We start from the raw sequence: 18851 nt of genomic DNA on the forward strand, positions 1-18851 counted from the left end.
TTTTTCCTTCATTAGTTTCTGCTCTGATCTTTAGCACTTCTGCCTTTCCCATACCTTCTTTCACTTGATCCACCTTTATATCTTTTTTAACCAGCAACATCACTCCTCCTCCCATCTTACCTACTCTATTTCTTTTCCAAACATTATATTTCCCTTCTCCAACCATCATCAGGTCTTCTCCTCTCTCAGTTTTGTTTCAGTAAGACCCACAATATCTGGGTTCTTGTCCCTCAAGTAATCGTTGAGTTCTAAAATCCCGATATCACTCCATTTATGTTGGAATACATTACATTCCGCTCATACGTAAGTTTCTTTAGTCCTTTCTTGCTGTACTTTTCTGGGTTATGAACCACTTCCTCAGTCTCATATCCAAGATTCTCCAGAAAACTCTTTCTTCTCCTCTTCTGTCCTCTCTTCATTTTTTTCAAAGCCTCCTTTCTCAACTCATTTAACATTTCTCTTTCCTTTTCACCGAGATCTCTTCTCAACCAAATCTTCCTTGTTGTTTCCTGCTGGGCTAGCCTCCATGACTTCTCCACCAATTCATCTACATCCTTTTGTGACTTAAGTTTGATTCTTATTGGCCTCATACCTTCTCTTGTGAACTTTCCAATTCTATGGAAGTCCTCTATTTCTTGTACTAGGTCTTTTCCTCCTCCTGCACCACATTAATGATATTATTTATCACCTTTTTATGTTTTTCTCTCTCCATTTTACTCGGTGTCTTATCCTCCTCCACACCAAATATCACCACACATCTCTTTTTGTCTACAGTTTCCTCACCAATGTCTCATTTGATTTAATAACCTTCACCACTTTCTCAGCAATCTTCTCTTCTATGATCTGTTGATCTATAATTTCAGCAAGGCCCAAAGTTTTCTCCCAGACTCTTTGATTTCCTTTTCCAGACTTGCAACTTTGTAATTTACCTCCTTTCTTTCCACTTCCTGACTTTTTTCCATTCAGCCTGCTTCTCCATCACTTTTCCTAGAGATTCTCCACATTTTTCGCAATTCACTTTAATTAGCTTAACTTCCTCTTTCAGTGCTTCATTTTCCTTCTTCATATCGGCACACTCTTTCAATACATTGTCATAACTCGTTTCCAGGCCCCCATACTTTTCAAACAGTTTTTCAATTTTACCTTCCAACTCCAGAATTTTCTTCACATAAGCGCTCTTCTCCATTATTCCTTGAAATCCTGTGAAGTCTGATGTGTGTGTGTGTGTGTGTGTGTAATGAGCAGAGAGCTTGGATATGTTGCCTTGAAAGATTCTCTCTCTCTCTCTCTCTCTCTCTCTCTCTCTCTCTCTCTCTCTCTCTCTCTCTCTCTCTCTCTCTCTCTCTCTCTCTTCCTCTCTCTCTCTGTATTCACCTAGTTGTATTCACCTAGTTGTAATTTTACAGGGCCTGGGTATCATACTCGTGTGGCCCCGTCTCCATATCTACACACATCCAACTTTCCTTTAAAACTATGCACACTCCTTGCTGACACCACCTCCTCACTCAAACCATTCCACACCTCCACACATCTTTGTGGGAAACTATATTTTTCACATCCTTCAAGCATATTCCTTGGCTATCTTTTACTATGCGATCTTGAAGTTCTACTTAAGTTTTCCTCTCTCAACATCATTTGCTCATTATCCACTTCATCCAGTCCATTCAACAGTTTATAAACCTGTATTAAATCTCCTCTTTCTCTTCTTTGTTCCAAGGTAGGCAAATTCATTTCTTTTAACCTCTCCTCATAGGTCATTTCTGCCAATTCCGGAACCATTTTTGTTGCCATTCTCTGCAATCTCTCCAACTTCCTTATATGCTTCTTTTTATAAGGGGACCAAACCACTCTAGCATATTCCAATCTTGGTCTAATTACCATACTAATTAATTTCTTCATCATATCTTTTTTTCCATGTGCACATTTCCTTGTACATTCTGTGGCTTTACAAACATTGTTTCTTCAGTAAATACTTGCTGAAACCTATTATTTAGCAATTCCGCTATATTCTTAGGGTCATCTACTATCCCTTGCTCTCCTTTTAATCTTTCAATGGACTCTCTCTTTTTAAGTTTACCATCTATGAACCTGTAAAACAATTTTGGATGTTCCTTACTCTTGTCTACAATATCTTTTTCAAATTTTCTTTCTTCCTCCTCCTTACCCTCACATACTCATTTCTCGCCACTCTATAATTCTCCTTATTTAGTATATTCCTGCTCTTTTCCATCTTTTCCAAGCCACATCTCTCTTTTCCTTAGCCTTAACACAAGTTGCATTAAACCAATCCTTTCTTCCTTCCTCTCTCGGTTTATACTTTGGTACAAATTTCATAACTCCTTCTTTATAATATTTCATAAAAATCTCATATTTCTTTTGCACTTCTCTGATTTGTAACATCTCCTCCCAATCTAATTTTCTGAAATAATTTTTCAAACTTTCTGTGTCCATCTTTCTATAATTCAATCTACCACTCCTGTATGTCTCATCCTTCCTTCGCTGTGTTGTTGCTATCTGCATTTCCATAACCACATGATCACTCTTTCCCAAAGGACACTTGTATTGTATATCTCCACATAGGTACACTTCTCTTGTTAACACCAAATCCAGTCTAGCCGGTTCATCATCTCCTCTATATCTAGTATTTTCCTTCACCCTCTGTTCCATCATATTTTCCATCATTAGATTAAGAAATCTCTCTCCCATGCTTCCTCTCCAACACCACTTACTAGATTTTCCCAATCCACCTCCTTACAATTAAAATCTCCTACTAGTATCACCTTTCTTTTTCCAGATAATACACTTTCCAAACTCTGTAAAGTATCCTTGATCATATTGTCGTATTCCCTTAATGTCCAAGAATTTGTTTTAGGAGGTACATAGGTCACCATGATTATTAATTCTTTTCCATCACTTTTTATCCTTATGCTTATCACTTCTGTTGTTCTTCCCATACCAAACCTTATCCACATTTATTTATTTCTTCGTCATAATCATAACTCCTCCTCCACCTTTACTCTCCCTATCCTTTCTCCATATATTATATTTATTATCCAAATTTATCTTTGTTTTTTCATGCAATTTTGTCTCAGTCAAACACACTATATCAGGCTTCTCCACTATCATATAGTCTTGCAATTCCAATCTACTTGACAGTATCCCATCTATATTAGTATACATTACGGTCCACCCACTGCTCCCTCTAGGGGTTCCTCCGTATTCCTTCTTTCCACATACCACTTTCTGACTCTCTCTCCTATAACTCTCCAAAAAAACTTTTCTCTTTCCTCCTCAGACCGCTCATCATTTTTCCTTCTCGCCTCTTCCACCAATTCCTTATATCTTCTCTCTTCCTCATTTCTATTCTTTCTCACAAACACCTCTTTACAACCTTCTATCTCTCTTAACTTTGATGTTCTATATAGACATCCTCCAGATTGTTGTGACTTCAGTACTACTTTAATCGGTATGCTCACTCCCTCCTTATACGGACCCAGTCTATGGATCTCTTCCACTTCTTCTTGTAGGTCTTTTTTTTCATCATCATTTAGATTTTTAACAGATCTCTTACCGTTTTCAATTCTTCCTTAATTCTCTTAGGCTTATATGTTATATTTTGTTCTTTCATCCCAAATATTAACACACTCTTCTTCTTTTCTGCTATTTCCTTATCAATGTTTCCTTATTCTTCATTACATTAACCAGTTCCTTGGACCTTTCTTTTTTGTCTTCCTTCAACTGATCTTTAATTATTTCTTGTAATCCAACCATCTCTGCTTCCCTCGACTCAGTCCATTGTGTTTTCTTCAGTTCCCATTCCCTTTCAAGCCTTTCATTCTGCTCACTAATCATTTCCTTAAAGTCATCTTTCTCCTTTACTACTCTATCCATTTTCTCCTCCAACCGTCTCTTGTATTTTTCAACCTCCACTTTCAAGTGCATTCTCATCCACCAATCGTTTTCATTTTCCTCCAGTCTCTTAACTCTTTCCTTCAAAGCCTTGCGAATTCTCTATCCTGCTCCTCCTCACTCCTCTGAACTTTTAATTCCTTCACTAACTCCTCAAATCTCTTCTCCAACATCACCAATCTACCTTGCAATGTTGCCCCTGTTGAAGCTGGACTCATGCTTTGACTGGCCACTTTCGGCTTTGCTCCCTGGGCCTCATCAACATATTTTGAATTTGGTAATTTATTCCTTACCGGTCTATCCATTTTTTTCTTACTCTTCCTTGGAACATGTGGGTGTGTGGTCACTGGGGGCCAGGCCTGGTAGTTACGTGTGTGGTTGGATGCGTTGGCGGCTGCTATGGCTGGCCTTTGTGGGTTCCCGCTCTGTAGTTTGGAGTGCGGAGGTTCTCCCACCTCCGATCACTCCCATGTACACGCCACCAGGCTACGTTCACTCTGTACACTCGTTCACTCGCTCTGGTCGCCCCTCAATACCAATAACTATTCTCACTCAAGCACATTGCTTAGTGTGTGGAGTGTTAGTTAGATGCCGCTCTTGCGCAGGAGGCACGTCCGCTCTCCACGGAGTGTATTCACCTAGTTGTATTCACCTAGTTGTAATTTTACAGGGCCTGGGTATCATACTTGTGTGGCCCCGTCTCCATATCTACACACATCCAACTTTCCTTTAAAACTATGCACACTCCTTGCTGACACCACCTCCTCACTCAAACCATTCCACACCTCCACACATCTTTGTGGGAAACTATATTTTTTCACATCCTTCAAGCATATTCCCTTGGCTATCTTTTTACTATGCGATCTTGTAGTTCTACTTAAGTTTTCCTCTCTCAACATCATTTGCTCATTATCCACTTCATCCAGTCCATTCAACAGTTTATAAACCTGTATTAAATCTCCTCTTTCTCTTCTTTGTTCCAAGGTAGGCAAATTCATTTCTTTTAATCTCTCCTCATAGGTCATTTCTGCCAATTCCGGAACCATTTTTGTTGCCATTCTCTGCAATCTCTCCAACTTCCTTATATGCTTCTTTTTATAAGGAGACCAAACCACTCCAGCATATTCCAATCTTGGTCTAATTACCATACTAATTAATTTCTTCATCATATCTTTATCCATATAATGGAAGGCTAATCCAATATTTTTTATCAAATAATACGTTTCTCCAAACATCTTATCAATATGAGCCTCAAACTGCCCATGGTGTGTGTGATAAGCAGAGAGCTTGGATATGTTACCTTGGAAGGGTGATGTCCGTTTCTCTCTCTCTCTCTCTCTCTCTCTCTCTCTCTCTCTCTCTCTCTCTCTCTCTCTCTCTCTCTCTCTCTCTCTTTCAACTGTGTATGGTATGTAAAAAAAAACTCTCTCAAAAGTTTTTCATCAACAAATGAGTACAAGCTTCACGTCAAACACCAAATTTAATCATGCAATGCAAACTCATTTCCCGAAGCACAAAATTACAAACACATTTTCCCAAGCACTGCAATGCAGACTCATTAGCTCAAGCACCACAATGCAAACACACTTCCCTGATCGTCATTGTATGGAAACACATTTGCCCAAGCACCATAACACAAACACTTTTTCTCAAGCACCTCAATGCAAAGGTCATATCAAGTAAAACTGAATCATCAAGCAGTATAGGCAGTCCCTACCTTAGCACATTAAGGCTCCTTGTCTTTATAAGTCTGTGGCTATTAACAGGAACTCAAATTCACTGAAACACCTTCAAAAGATTGACTGATCTTTTTAAATTTAATTACAGGAAATACAAGTTAAGGACTGCCAGTTTAAATACCAAACAAAAAATAAGTAAAAGTTGAACAAAGCTCATTCTTACCGATCATGTCAGGTTCTCCCGGCTCTGAGACTTTGTTCACCTTTATGGGCTGCATGGTGGGAGTGGGGGCTTGTGTTTTTACCGAACTCAAATGCCGGCATTCACTGCAGCTCTCAACCTGAAGATTTATAACTACTTAACAAGAATCACTAACACTAATGACAGAAAAAATTATCAAATATTAAGAGGTTAATAAAATTGTTGCCTTTGTTAATTAATTATGAGTGAAGCAAAGTTTTCATATGGAAAAAGTTGTTTAACTTTGCCGTAACTGTAATGCCATACAAACGTTTGTATCTCCAGAACTATGAGGCGGATCATAACAAAATTACCACCAAATGATGGTGCAACTCTTCAAATTTTATATGAAATAGCTTTCATCTCTTCTACTGGACGAAGGGTATTGAAAAGGAGAATTTATCAACATACTCGTATATCAACATATATCAGCTTCACAAACCCTCGGTGGTGCCTTGGCGGGGCTATTCCACATTTTCTTTTGGAAAAACAAGCTTGGAAATAGTACCTAACTTACTTCAGAAAAAAAAAGCAAAAACACAAATTGGAAATTGAACAGAAAAACACACACGGCAAGGCCATTGTTCAACTGACCAGATCCAATCTGGGGTTGATGTCTTTGTTTTTGTTTATTTTTCATGGCCACACACACTTGCTGATGACAACCACTGTTAGAGATGTTGAGTTAATCCACGTCTAAGAGATATAACTTGCAAGACAGCAGGTGCTTTTTTATCAATGTTCAGTCTTCTAACCTTTGAATTAACTTCCAAGACAGCAGGTGGTTTTATTAAAGTGTTCCTTCCCCTAAGAGGTAAGAGTGAAGTTGGGGCATGCACTATGCAGTACTTGGCTGCACCCACTCATCTCCTGACATGTCAGCCTTTGAGCCTGAGGTGGATAGAGTCCACCACTCTGGGAAGCAGTGTCCACTGTGGAATCCAGGTTACCACAGTTTACCTACCTAGGAAATGGGTCACAAATCCCAGAATTACACCTGGTACCAATCACTGTTGGGTGGACAGAGCCACAGGGTTTAAGGTAGAATTGCTCAAGAAATTTCTGGCCCAACCACGGATCAAACCCATGATCTCTCAGATGTGAGATGAGCGTGCTAACCACTGCACCACAGGACCACCTCTCCTAACCTTTATCTGAATAGAGTTAAGTTCCAAAGCAGCAGGTGGTTTTATATGTCAGTGTTCCTTATAGCCTTAGCCTAAAGAGCCATTTCCTACAAGGCAGCAAGAGCCATTACAAGTACTATAACTCCAGGTCAGAGTGGACCAAGGGCCAATGATGGATAAGAGTTTGTTCCACACTATTGGAAAAATGCATATCTCCTCAACTACATAAGCAGTTTATTGTCCTGACCACAAAAGAGTGCATATTTCTGTCTTACAAATAGTGATATCCTGTGTGTGCTGACAGAAACCATCTGAAAGTTTCATGTAGTACAATACTTACGTAGTGCTTGACATCTTCTATCATACTCCTCCAGTAATACAGTTTTGCAACTCTGCTGTACGTTGTCTTCACACCATTATGTCTTGAAGTGGCACTACTGTGGTGAAACTGTAGGACATCAGCAAGAGCTTCCCTGGTACGCACCACTTGCCGCCTTTTGCCGTCATCCGATCCAATGTAGTACAGAATCTTGCCTGCAAGTAGAAAGACACCAAAAAATGACAAAACCTAACCACAACTAACATTTATAAGCAGAGTTGGAGCAGAGCTTAATCAGGTAATGACTCTGGCTATCTGTCACTCCATTTTATAAAACAATAGGAAGAGATATTGATCAATGCCTATTGGATCATGTCAGTAAATGAGTCTGTGTATACTTAGTTATGGGAAGGGGATTTCAGTGTGGTGGGGCAGATTCCATTTATTTCAAATATTCTTCAGATACTGTTTGATTAACGGTGTCTTGATTGATTGTTCTTTTTTAACAATGGAAGGGCAGAGCATGTGAGACGGTCATGAAGTAGCTGTGGTATGGGAGTTAGTGTGAACTCTATACAGTGTGTAGAGGGTACATAGTCAGTGATGTCATCACAGATGTTCAGGATTGGGGAACTGGAGGGGAGTACAGAACGTTACATGCTCAACTTGTACAAGTAAAGAACAACAACAGCAAGGAAAAAAAGAAAGGAAATCTGTCCGTGGATGGCGGGGAACTGGAAGAGGCGGAACAAATTTGCTATCTGGAGGTGGGAGAGGAAACAGCAGCAAAGATAAGAGCGGCCAAAGAGGGAAAAAAATGACAAGTATGTCTGTTCCCCTGAAAAGTAGAGCAAGGGTGTATAAGGCCTGCATAAGGTCTGTTTTACTGTATGGGTGTTGAGTGAAAAGCTGTTAAGAGTTCTGACAACACGTGACCACAAAACCTTGTTCTGTATGGCTGGTGTCAGAGTCAAGGTGGCTGCAAAGTGAGGCAACAGAGAGACCTACACGCGAAAAATGAAACAGGAGAACAATGTACAAGACTCACGTGATGCATCCCACTGGAAGTTTGATGCTTTTCTACGGATGAATCTTCTCTCTGGTTTTGTCTCACCGTTGATAAAATATCCGCTTTGTAAGACAGAGATTAGCTTCTCATAGATGGTGTTGTCCAACTCAAACTTCTTGCTGCATCTGGTTTCATATTCCTCCATACACAAGTCAGACCTGTAAGAGAATTACCATCATATTGTACTGTTTAAAGCATATATACATTTTTTTTTTGGGGGGGTGGGGTGGTGGGTGGCTGGAGGAGACCATTGAGTATGCATGCGTTGTTGATGTTTATAGCAACTTGAACACCATTCTTTATGAGATGAGCTTTTGTATTTTTCGCACAAGGGTGCATTTGTCTGTATGTAGATCCTTGAGAAGTGTGCCATAATCCATGGTGCTCCTGAGACGTCTTTAGGTCCTGTCTGGACCATCTTCAGAAGAGTGAGGAGATTGGGCAGGTAGAGCATCTTATGACTGCTTGTGGCAGACGTGGTAGGTGTGTGGGGCTGTGAGAGCCAATCAGCTTGCAGCTTGGCTGGGGCTAAGGGGTGGCCACTTGGAGGGCAGAGAAGCTGTTGGATGTTGATAGTAGATTTCTCTAAATATATCAGTGTAGCTTTCGTCATCTTGAGTTTCTTGATGTTGTTAACTTTTTCAAGGATTTCAGTGTTAGCACATGGAGCAAAACACTGAAATCCTCGAAAAAGTTAACGACATCAAGACAAACGCACCCTTGTTCGAAAAATATAAAAGCTCCTTTCAAAAATGAGTAATGCTCAAGTTGCTATAGACTTTAACAACACAAAATATATATATATATATATATATATATATATATATATATATATATATATATATATATATATATATATATATATATATATATATATATATGGTAAATTTGCAGTTTGAGCCAAAACACGCCATCTTAAATTTCTTTTTTCCCTTAGTCTAACAAGCTGGGGGACCTCCTGGGAAAGTGAGGTTTTTGGGTGGGGAAAGCAAAAATGAGGCAATTAGGGGGTCCAAAAAATCTAAGGAAAAAATACCCATTTTTAGAGAGAAAAAAAGGAGGAAAATCACAAAATTCATGAGTACAAAAGCCTAACGTAACGTAACCTAACCTAGCCAGGGGGGCACACAAAACTAGCCTAACCCTAACATAAACCTAACCTAACGTAACCTAACCTAGCCTGCAACACTAACCTAACCTTAACATAAACCTAACCTACCGTATCCTTGCTTTGGGGTAACTTCCCTCCCCCCACACCAGTTCTCTTATAGCTTCACACAATATGCCCTACCTCTACCAATACCCCTCCTCACAATACCTTAACAAAAGGATGAAGGTCCTGGCTGGTCCTCTTCTTCATTGTACACTGACTTGCATCGCATGAGCGATGATTTCCCAGTAACCAAATTCGTAAACTTTACAACTAGTGTCACTGGTGGCCATGGCTGAACTGAGCACACAGATGTCTGTGCACTTGTCTGCCCAGCTGTGCCCCGCCTACGAATACATATAGCAAATTCCCATTGGCGCAGCTCATGGTGTTAAGAGGTGGTGGCAAGTCATTGGACAAAACAACTATAGACACAATAAGAATCTTATTCACCAGTTACCCACAAACCCCAGATAGAAACAAATGCAAGTCAGTGTACTGCTCATTTCCGATTGTGATGGAGCTCCGTGGCTCGCCGCAGCTTGTTAGACTTAGGAGAAAACTCGCTGAACACCGCACATTTGAAGGCTTGTGCTGAAGTTATTACTAATTTCCGATAGGATAAAATGGGGTTCGAAATGCTCAAAGAAGTGTGATGTAGACCGTGATAATGTGTATAGTTACGTGTGGTGTATTTGCTGAAACTGCAATAATAATAATAATAATATATATATATATATATATATATATATATATATATATATATATATATATATATATATATATATATATATATATATATATATATATATATATATATATATATATATATATATATATATATATATATATATGATCATTAGAAAGGCGGTGGCAAAGTGGATAAGGTGGTGAACATGGGATCGGGCAGATATCCACACATAGGTTTGAATCCTGCCACATACCACTATGAAACTATGCCATTTGTGGAGTGGTTTTAAGTCACCTACATGTCACCATGATAACCAGTTTCTAGGTGGCTACACCAAAGATACACTTGGGTGGTGATATGGGCCCTAATATGGGTACCACTATAAATAAAACCGCCTGCACCATGTTACGTTCACCGGCTAAACGGGTAAGATTGGCATCGGGGAGCCGGTGAACAATAACAATAAAAAAAAAAAACACTGCACGTTCAACTGGTGAGGAAATGCAAAGGGGGCACTTAAGAAGCTATTTAATAACCCAATAACAATGAAACCGATATACACATATAGATACAACATGAAACTGACATACACATAGATATAACACGAAACACATGAAACTGACATACACATATAGATATAACACATAAATAAATATAACAATAGAGAACCTAACTTAACAATACCTAACAATAATACTAATCCTATAAGGAGGCAATGTGGAAAAAACTAGACGAGGGGAAGTGATACTTATGAGGTGTCGCAGTGGTGAAGTGCTGGGTGAGGTGGATCCCACGGTAATCCAAGAGGCGTAGTGTTCACTGGCTGAGGCCTTGACCTCGACTGAATTCCAGAAATCAGGGAGCTCGCTAAACACTTCCGCTTGAGTCGAATGGGACCGCGTGAACCCAACTTCGGGACAGTAGCAGGGCTTCATAAGACGGTGACATGGAAGGTTCATGAGACAGTGACGTGGAATGGGAGGTTGAGAGGTGGCGAACGAGGTAGCAAGCGGAGGAGGTGATGGTAGTGGAGTATGTTACGGGCAGGTCGTAACATTTCCTCCCCCCTAACACCTCCGTAATGGCCTCATGAAGGAGGTGAGACGGGGAGATCTTGATAAGGCGTCGGTGATGATGTTGTCCACCCCCTTGATATGGTGGACTTCCAAGTTGAAGGGTTGAGTTAACAAGGCCCACCTAAGAATGCGTTGGTTTCGGTTCTTCATGGCGTGAAGGAAGGCCAGAGGGTTGTGATCGGTGAAGACCTTCGTAGTTTGAGGACCAGGATGAAGGTAGCACTCAAAACGTTGGAGCGCCAGGATGAATGCCAGAGCCTCCTTCTCGATGGTGGAGTAGTTGAGTTGGTGTTTCTTCAGCTTGGCGGAGTGATAGGCGATGGGATGGAGGATGCCGCTTGTGAGGTCCGTTTGTAGGAGAACAGCACCCACTCCAACTCCACTCGCGTCCACTTGTAGATGGAAGGGCCGGGAGCGATCTGGCGTCCAGACCACTGGCTCCGAGGAGAGGAACGCCTTGAGATGTTGGAAGGCTTGGTCACAGGTCGGGGTCCAGTGGAAGAGAACCGAAGTGCTGATAAGGTACGTCAGAGGGACAGCCAGGGTGGAGAAGTTCCTACAGAATCGTCTGTAGAAACCAGACAGCCATCCCCAAGAACCTCATGAGAGCTTTCCTGGTGCTAGGGACAGAGAAGCCAAGGATGGCCTCCACGTTTGCTCTCTTGGGGTGAACCTTGCCGTTCCCCACCACATGTCCCAGATAGACCACCGTAGACTTTCCGAAGGTGGACTTGGCCAGGTTGATCGTGAGACTGGCTTCCTGCAACCGACCCATCTGCCTCTGGAAATGGTTCAGATGTGTCACCCAGTCGTCCGAAGTCACCACCAGATCATCCAGATAGGCAGATGTTCCCTCCAAGTCCTGGGTGATGTAATTTATAGCCCTCTGGAAGGTGGCAGGAGCATTAGACAAGCCAAAGGGCATCACTGTGTATTGGTATAGTCCGAAGGGGGTGAGGAAGGCGGATATTATTCAGGCCTCGTCCGAGAGGGGAATCTGGTAGTAACCCTTAACCCCTTCAATATGGTGACGCCTATGTGGACGTCATGAAGCCCCAGTAGCAAATACGGTGACGCCTACATAGACGTCATATTTTTTTTCTGAGCTTTCTTCAGTTCAGTTGTCCCGTATAGTGTGTTGGATACCAATTACACATGCCGTATGCTGTCTTTGAAATCCTAGTGCTCCTCCCGCCATCCTTGTCTTCACCAATCACTAAAGATAAGCTACATGTCCCGCCTTGTGTCTAAAATTACCCAATGGCATAGACTGTTCCCATCTCTCTCTCTCTCTCTCTCTCTCTCTCTCTCTCTCTCTCTCTCTCTCTCTCTCTCTCTCTCTCTCTCTCTCTCTCTCTCTCTCCTCTCTCCATTCCTTATCTCCCTTTCCTCCTCCCCATCTCTCCTCCTCCCATCCTCTCGAAGATAAGTTACATGCGGGTCCCGCTTGTAACATTGTGAAACACACACACACACACACACACACACACACACACACACACACACACACACACACACACACACACACACACACACACACACACACACACGGGACACCGTCGATGGCGGATGTGGTCACTGAGCTCCAGAGCAATCATCTCTAATTCTACAGTTGCCATTGCCTAAGAGTAACTAAGGTGGGAAAGGAGCTTGTAATGTTTGTCCCGTCTCCATATAGTCATGTTAACTGTTGATTAGCAAAATAATGTCCAGGGAAGGTGAATATAAACTGTAGCCTGCGTTTGAGCCATCAGCTGAAGTTTGTTTACATCTGCGCAACATGGCGGCCGTGAACTCGAAAGATGAATCAGACTTCACAGGATTTCAAGGAATAATGGAGAAGAGCGTTTATGTGAAGAAAATTCTGGAGTTGGAAGGTAAAATTGAAAACTGTTTGAAAAGTATGGGGCCTGGAAACGAGTTATGACAATGTAATGAAAGAGTGCGCTGAAATGAAGAAGAAAATGCAATACTGAAAGAGGAAGTTAAGTTAATTAAAGTGAATTGCGACAAATGTGGAGAATCTTTAGGAAAAGTGATGGAGAAGCAGGCTGAATGGAAAAAAAGTCAGGAAGTGGAAAGAAAGGAGGTAAATTACAAAGTTGCAAGTCTGGAAAAGGAAATCAAAGAGTCTGGGAGAAAACTTTGGGCCTTGCTGAAATTATAGATCAACAGATCATAGAAGAGAAGATTGCTGAGAAAGTTGTGAAGGTTATTAAGTCAAATGAGACATTGGTGAGGGAAACTGTAGACAAAAAGAGATGTGTGGTGATATTTGGTGTGGAGGAGGATAAGACACCAAGTAAAATGGAGAGAGAAAAACATAAAAAAGGTGATAAATAATATCATTAATGTGGTGCAGGAGGAGGGAAAAGACCTAGTACAAGAAATAGAGGACTTCCATAGAATTGGAAAGTTCACAGGAGAAGGTATGAGGCCAATAAGAATCAAACTTAAGTCACAAAAGGATGTAGATGAATTGGTGGAGAAGTCATGGAGGCTAGCCCAGCAGGAAACAACAAGGAAGATTTGGTTGAGAAGAGATCTCGGTGAAAAGGAAAGAGAAATGTTAAATGAGTTGAGAAAGGAGGCTTTGAAAAAAATGAAGAGAGGACAGAAGAGGAGAAGAAAGAGTTTTTCTGGAGAATCTTGGATATGAGACTGAGGAAGTGGTTCATAACCCAGAAAAGTACAGTAAGAAAGGACTAAAGAAACTTACGTATGAGCGGAATGTAATGTATTCCAACATAAATGGAGTGATATCGGGATTTTAGAACTCAACGATTACTTGAGGGACAAGAACCCAGATATTGTGGGTCTTACTGAAACAAAACTGAGAGAGGGAGAAGACCTGATGATGGTTGGAGAAGGAAATATAATGTTTGGAAAAGAAATAGAGTAGGTAAGATGGGAGGAGGAGTGATGTTGCTGGTTAAAAAGATATAAAGGTGGATCAAGTGAAAGAAGGTATGGGAAAGGCAGAAGTGCTAAAGATCAGAGCAGAAACTAATGAAGGAAAAAGAGGCACTACATAGTGGTGTACGTACCACCTAAGACAAATGCATGGTCAGTACAGGAATATGAAGAAATGATAAGAGATACAGGAACATGTCTGGAAGAAATGTTGGGTGGCTGTGAACGAACTATAATGATGGGAGATTTTAATTGTAAAGAGGTGTGTTGGGAGGACTGGTCAATGGAAGGATCAGAGACAACATGGGGAAATACACTATTGACACTGGCAATGGAAAATGTGTTAACTCAGTGGGTCAAAGAAGATACTAGGTTTGGAGGAGAGGGAGCATCGTCAAGACTGGACTTGGTCTTTAGTACAGAGCCAATGGTCATTGAGGAGATGAGGGTGGAGTGCCCTTTAGCAAAGAGTGATCATGCAGTTTTGGAGTTCAAGGTGATAGATGAAGAGAAATCTAGAAGAAATGAAGAATATAAAGTGGGAAGATGGAATTATGCCAAGACAGATTTTGGAAACCTAAAGAAATTCTTTCAAGAGACAAATTGGATGAAATTCAAGAGTGCTAAGGAGCAAATGAAAAGTGGAAGGAATTTATAAAAATATACAAAGAAGGTGAGAAAAATTTGTACCAATAAGACAACATAGAGAAGTTGGAAAGCAGGACTGGTTTAACGATAGATGTGAAAAGGCTAGAACAAGAAAAGAGGATGCATGGAAGAGGTGGAGAAGGAAAAGACGGATTAAGCAGTGGAAAGTTACAAAAGAGCAAGAAATGAATATGTGTTGATTAGAAGAGAAGAAAGAAAGAAACAAGAAAAGGATATAATTGATAAATGTAAAGACCAACCAAGGCTTTTTACAGACATGTGAACAACAACATCAAAAATAGAGAAAGTATTGAAAGTTTAGAAGTAAATGGAGTATGCAGTGAAGATCCCAGGAAATGGCAGAGGCTATGAATGGATGCTTTCGGAAGGTATTCACAAAGGAGACTGCTTTTGACAAACCACTGGTAATGGAACAGAAAGGGATTATGAAGGAGTTTCAAGTAACTGTGGAGGAGATCAAGAATATGATGGGGAGTTTAGAAGTGAGAAAAGCTGTGGGACCTGATGGGGTATCAGGATGGATTTTAAGAGAATGCAGGAGCAACTGGCAGAAAAAGTTTGTGAAGTAATTGATGCCTCATTAAGGGAAGGTGTAGTGCCCCAAGACTGGAAAAGAGCTAACATTGTCCCAATCTATAAATCAGGTAACAAGAGAGACCCATTGAACTATAGACCAGTGTCACTTACAAGTGTGGTAGCTAAGATGTGTGAGAGGGTGGTGAAGAATAGATGGACAGACTTCTTGGAGAAAATGACATACTTTGTGAGTGTCAATTTGGTTTTAGAAAAGGGCGTTCATGCACGACAAACCTGATATGTTACTATTCGAGGGTGATAGATGTAATACAGGAAAGAGATGGTTGGGCTGATGGAATATATCTGGATTTAAAAAAGGCCTTTGATAAGGTACCACACCGGAGACTGATCTGGAAACTTGAAATGGTAGGAGGAGTGCATGGCAGTTTACTAAAATGGATGGAAGACTTTTGGTAGGAAGAGAAATGAGAACAATAATTAAGGACAGACCATCAGAATGGGGCTTGGTGGAGAGTGGAGTTCCACAGGGATCAGTGTTGGCACCAGTAATGTTTGCGGTCTACATAAATGACATGGTGGATGGGGTGTCCAGTTATGTGAGCCTATTTGCAGACGATGCAAAATTGTTAAGAAAAGTGAGATGTGACAAAGATTGCGAACTACTCCAGGAAGACTTGGACAGAATATGGAAATGGAGCTGTACATGGCAAATGGAGTTCAACACGACAAAATGCAAGAAAATAGAGTTTGGCAAGAGTGAAAGAAGAATCAGGAGTATGTACAAGATAGGAAATGAAGACATAAAACCAGTCATGAAGAAAAGACCTTGGGGTGACAATTACCAATGACCTATCGCCAGAGAGACATATAAACAAAATAATTGGAGAAGTATTGAACTTATTGAGGAACATAAGAGTGGCGTCAGATATTTAGATGAAGAAATGATGAAGAAAATAATTACTGCAATGATAAGACCAAGGCTTGAATATGCAACAATACAGTGGGCTCCGAACTTAAAGAAACACATAAGGAAACTAGAGAAAGTACAGAGGGCTGCAACAAAAATGGTGCCTGACTTAAGAGATTTGACTTATGAAGACAGACTGAAAAGAATGCAACTTCCGACCCTGGAAAACAGAAGAGAAAGGGGAGACCTGATAGCAATATACAGAGTGATGATTGGCATGGAAAAGGATAGGGAAGATCTGTGTATGTGGAATGAAAGAATGTCGAGAGGGCATGGGAAAAACTAAAATGGCCACTTATAGGAGAGATGTGAAAAATATAGCTTCCTCATAGAAGGGTGGAAGCATGGAATAGTTTAGACGTGGAAGTGGTCAACGCAAGGAATATTCATGATTTTAAGAAAAGCTGGACATTAGTAGATATGGAGACGGGACAACACGAGCATAGCTCTTTTCCGTATGTTACAATTAGGTAAATACAATTAGGTAAATACACACACACACACACACACACACACACACACACACACACACACACACACACACACACACACACACACACACACACACACACACACACACACACACACACACAAAACTGTAGACAAAAAGAGATGTGTGGTGATATTTGGTGGAGGAGGATAAGACACCGAGTAAAATGGAGAGAGAGAAAACATAAAAAGGTGATAAATAATATCATTAATGTGGTGCAAGAGGAGGAAAAGACTTAAGTCACAAAAGGATGTAGATGAATTGGTGGAGAAGTCATGGAGGCTAGCCCAGCAGGAAACAACAAGGAAGATTTGGTTGAGAAGAGATCTCGGTGAAAAGGAAAGAGAAATGTTAAATGAGTTGAGAAAGGAGGCTTTGAAAAAAATGAAGAGAGGACAGAAGAGGAGAAGAAAGAGTTTTTCTGGAGAATCTTGGATATGAGACTGAGGAAGTGGTTCATAACCCAGAAAAGTACAGCAAGAAAGGACTAAAGAAACTTACATATGAGCGAAATGTAATGTATTCCAACATAAATGGAGTGATATCGGGATTTTAGAACTCAACGATTACTTGAGGGACAAGAACCCAGATATTGTGGGTCTTACTGAAACAAAACTGAGAGAGGGAGAAGACCTGATGATGGTTGGAGAAGGAAATATAATGTTTGGAAAAGAAATAGAGTAGGTAAGATGGGAGGAGGAGTGATGTTGCTGGTTAAAAAGATATAAAGGTGGATCAAGTGAAAGAAGGTATGGGAAAGGCAGAAGTGCTAAAGATCAGAGCAGAAACTAATGAAGGAAAAAGAGGCACTACATAGTGGTGTACGTACCACCTAAGACAAATGCATGGTCAGTACAGGAATATGAAGAAATGATAAGTGATACAGGAACATGTCTGGAAGAAATGTTGGGTGGCTGTGAACGAACTATAATGATGGGAGATTTTAATTGTAAAGAGGTGTGTTGGGAGGACTGGTCAATGGAAGGATCAGAGACAACATGGGGAAATACACTATTGACACTGGCAATGGAAAATGTGTTAACTCAGTGGGTCAAAGAAGATACTAGGTTTGGAGGAGAGGGAGCATCGTCAAGACTGGACTTGGTCTTTAGTACAGAGCCAATGGTCATTGAGGAGATGAGGGTGGAGTGCCCTTTAGCAAAGAGTGATCATGCAGTTTTGGAGTTCAAGGTGATAGATGAAGAGAAATCTAGAAGAAATGAAGAATATAAAGTGGAAGATGGAATTATGCCAAGACAGATTTTGGAAACCTAAAGAAATTCTTTCAAGAGACAAATTGATGAAATTCAAGAGTGCTAAGGAGCAAATGAAAAGTGGAAGGAATTTATAAAAATATACAAAGAAGGTGAGAAAAATTTGTACCAATAAGACAACATAGAGAAGTTGGAAAGCAGGACTGGTTTAACGATAGATGTGAAAAGGCTAGAACAAGAAAAGAGGATGCATGGAAGAGGTGGAGAAGGAAAAGACGGATTAAGCAGTGGAAAGTTACAAAAGAGCAAGAAATGAATATGTGTTGATTAGAAGAGAAGAAAGAAAGAAACAAGAAAAGGATATAATTGATAAATGTAAAGACCAACCAAGGCTTTTTACAGACATGTGAACAACAACATCAAAAATAGAGAAAGTATTGAAAGTTTAGAAGTAAATGGAGTATGCAGTGAAGATCCCAGGAAATGGCAGAGGCTATGAATGGATGCTTTCGGAAGGTATTCACAAAGGAGACTGCTTTTGACAAACCACTGGTAATGGAACAGAAAGGGATTATGAAGGAGTTTCAAGTAACTGTGGAGGAGATCAAGAACATGATGGGGAGTTTAGAAGTGAGAAAAGCTGTGGGACCTGATGGGGTATCAGGATGGATTTTAAGAGAATGCAGGAGCAACTGGCAGAAAAAGTTTGTGAAGTAATTGATGCCTCATTAAGGGAAGGTGTAGTGCCCCAAGACTGAAAAGAGCTAACATTGTCCCAATCTATAAATCAGGTAACAAGA

General features: G+C 40.6%; 1 protein-coding gene across 6 annotated transcripts in view; it reads right to left on the reverse strand.

The window, feature by feature from the left end:
* LOC123507220 (zinc finger protein 567-like) overlaps positions 1-18851 on the reverse strand; it is a 67258-nt gene that overhangs the window by 38465 nt on the left and 9942 nt on the right. For all 6 annotated transcript variants that reach the window (XM_045259950.1, XM_045259978.1, XM_045259969.1 and 3 more), the window contains 3 exons: positions 8324-8502; positions 7297-7490; positions 5812-5929 (listed from right to left, as the gene is read on the reverse strand). In XM_045259950.1, the coding sequence (XP_045115885.1) occupies positions 5812-5929; positions 7297-7490; positions 8324-8502 (491 nt within the window). The remainder of the gene's footprint in view (positions 1-5811; positions 5930-7296; positions 7491-8323; positions 8503-18851) is intronic.

Source organism: Portunus trituberculatus, chromosome 2 (assembly GCF_017591435.1).
Source record: "Portunus trituberculatus isolate SZX2019 chromosome 2, ASM1759143v1, whole genome shotgun sequence".
Taxonomy (NCBI): Eukaryota; Metazoa; Arthropoda; class Malacostraca; order Decapoda; family Portunidae; genus Portunus; species Portunus trituberculatus.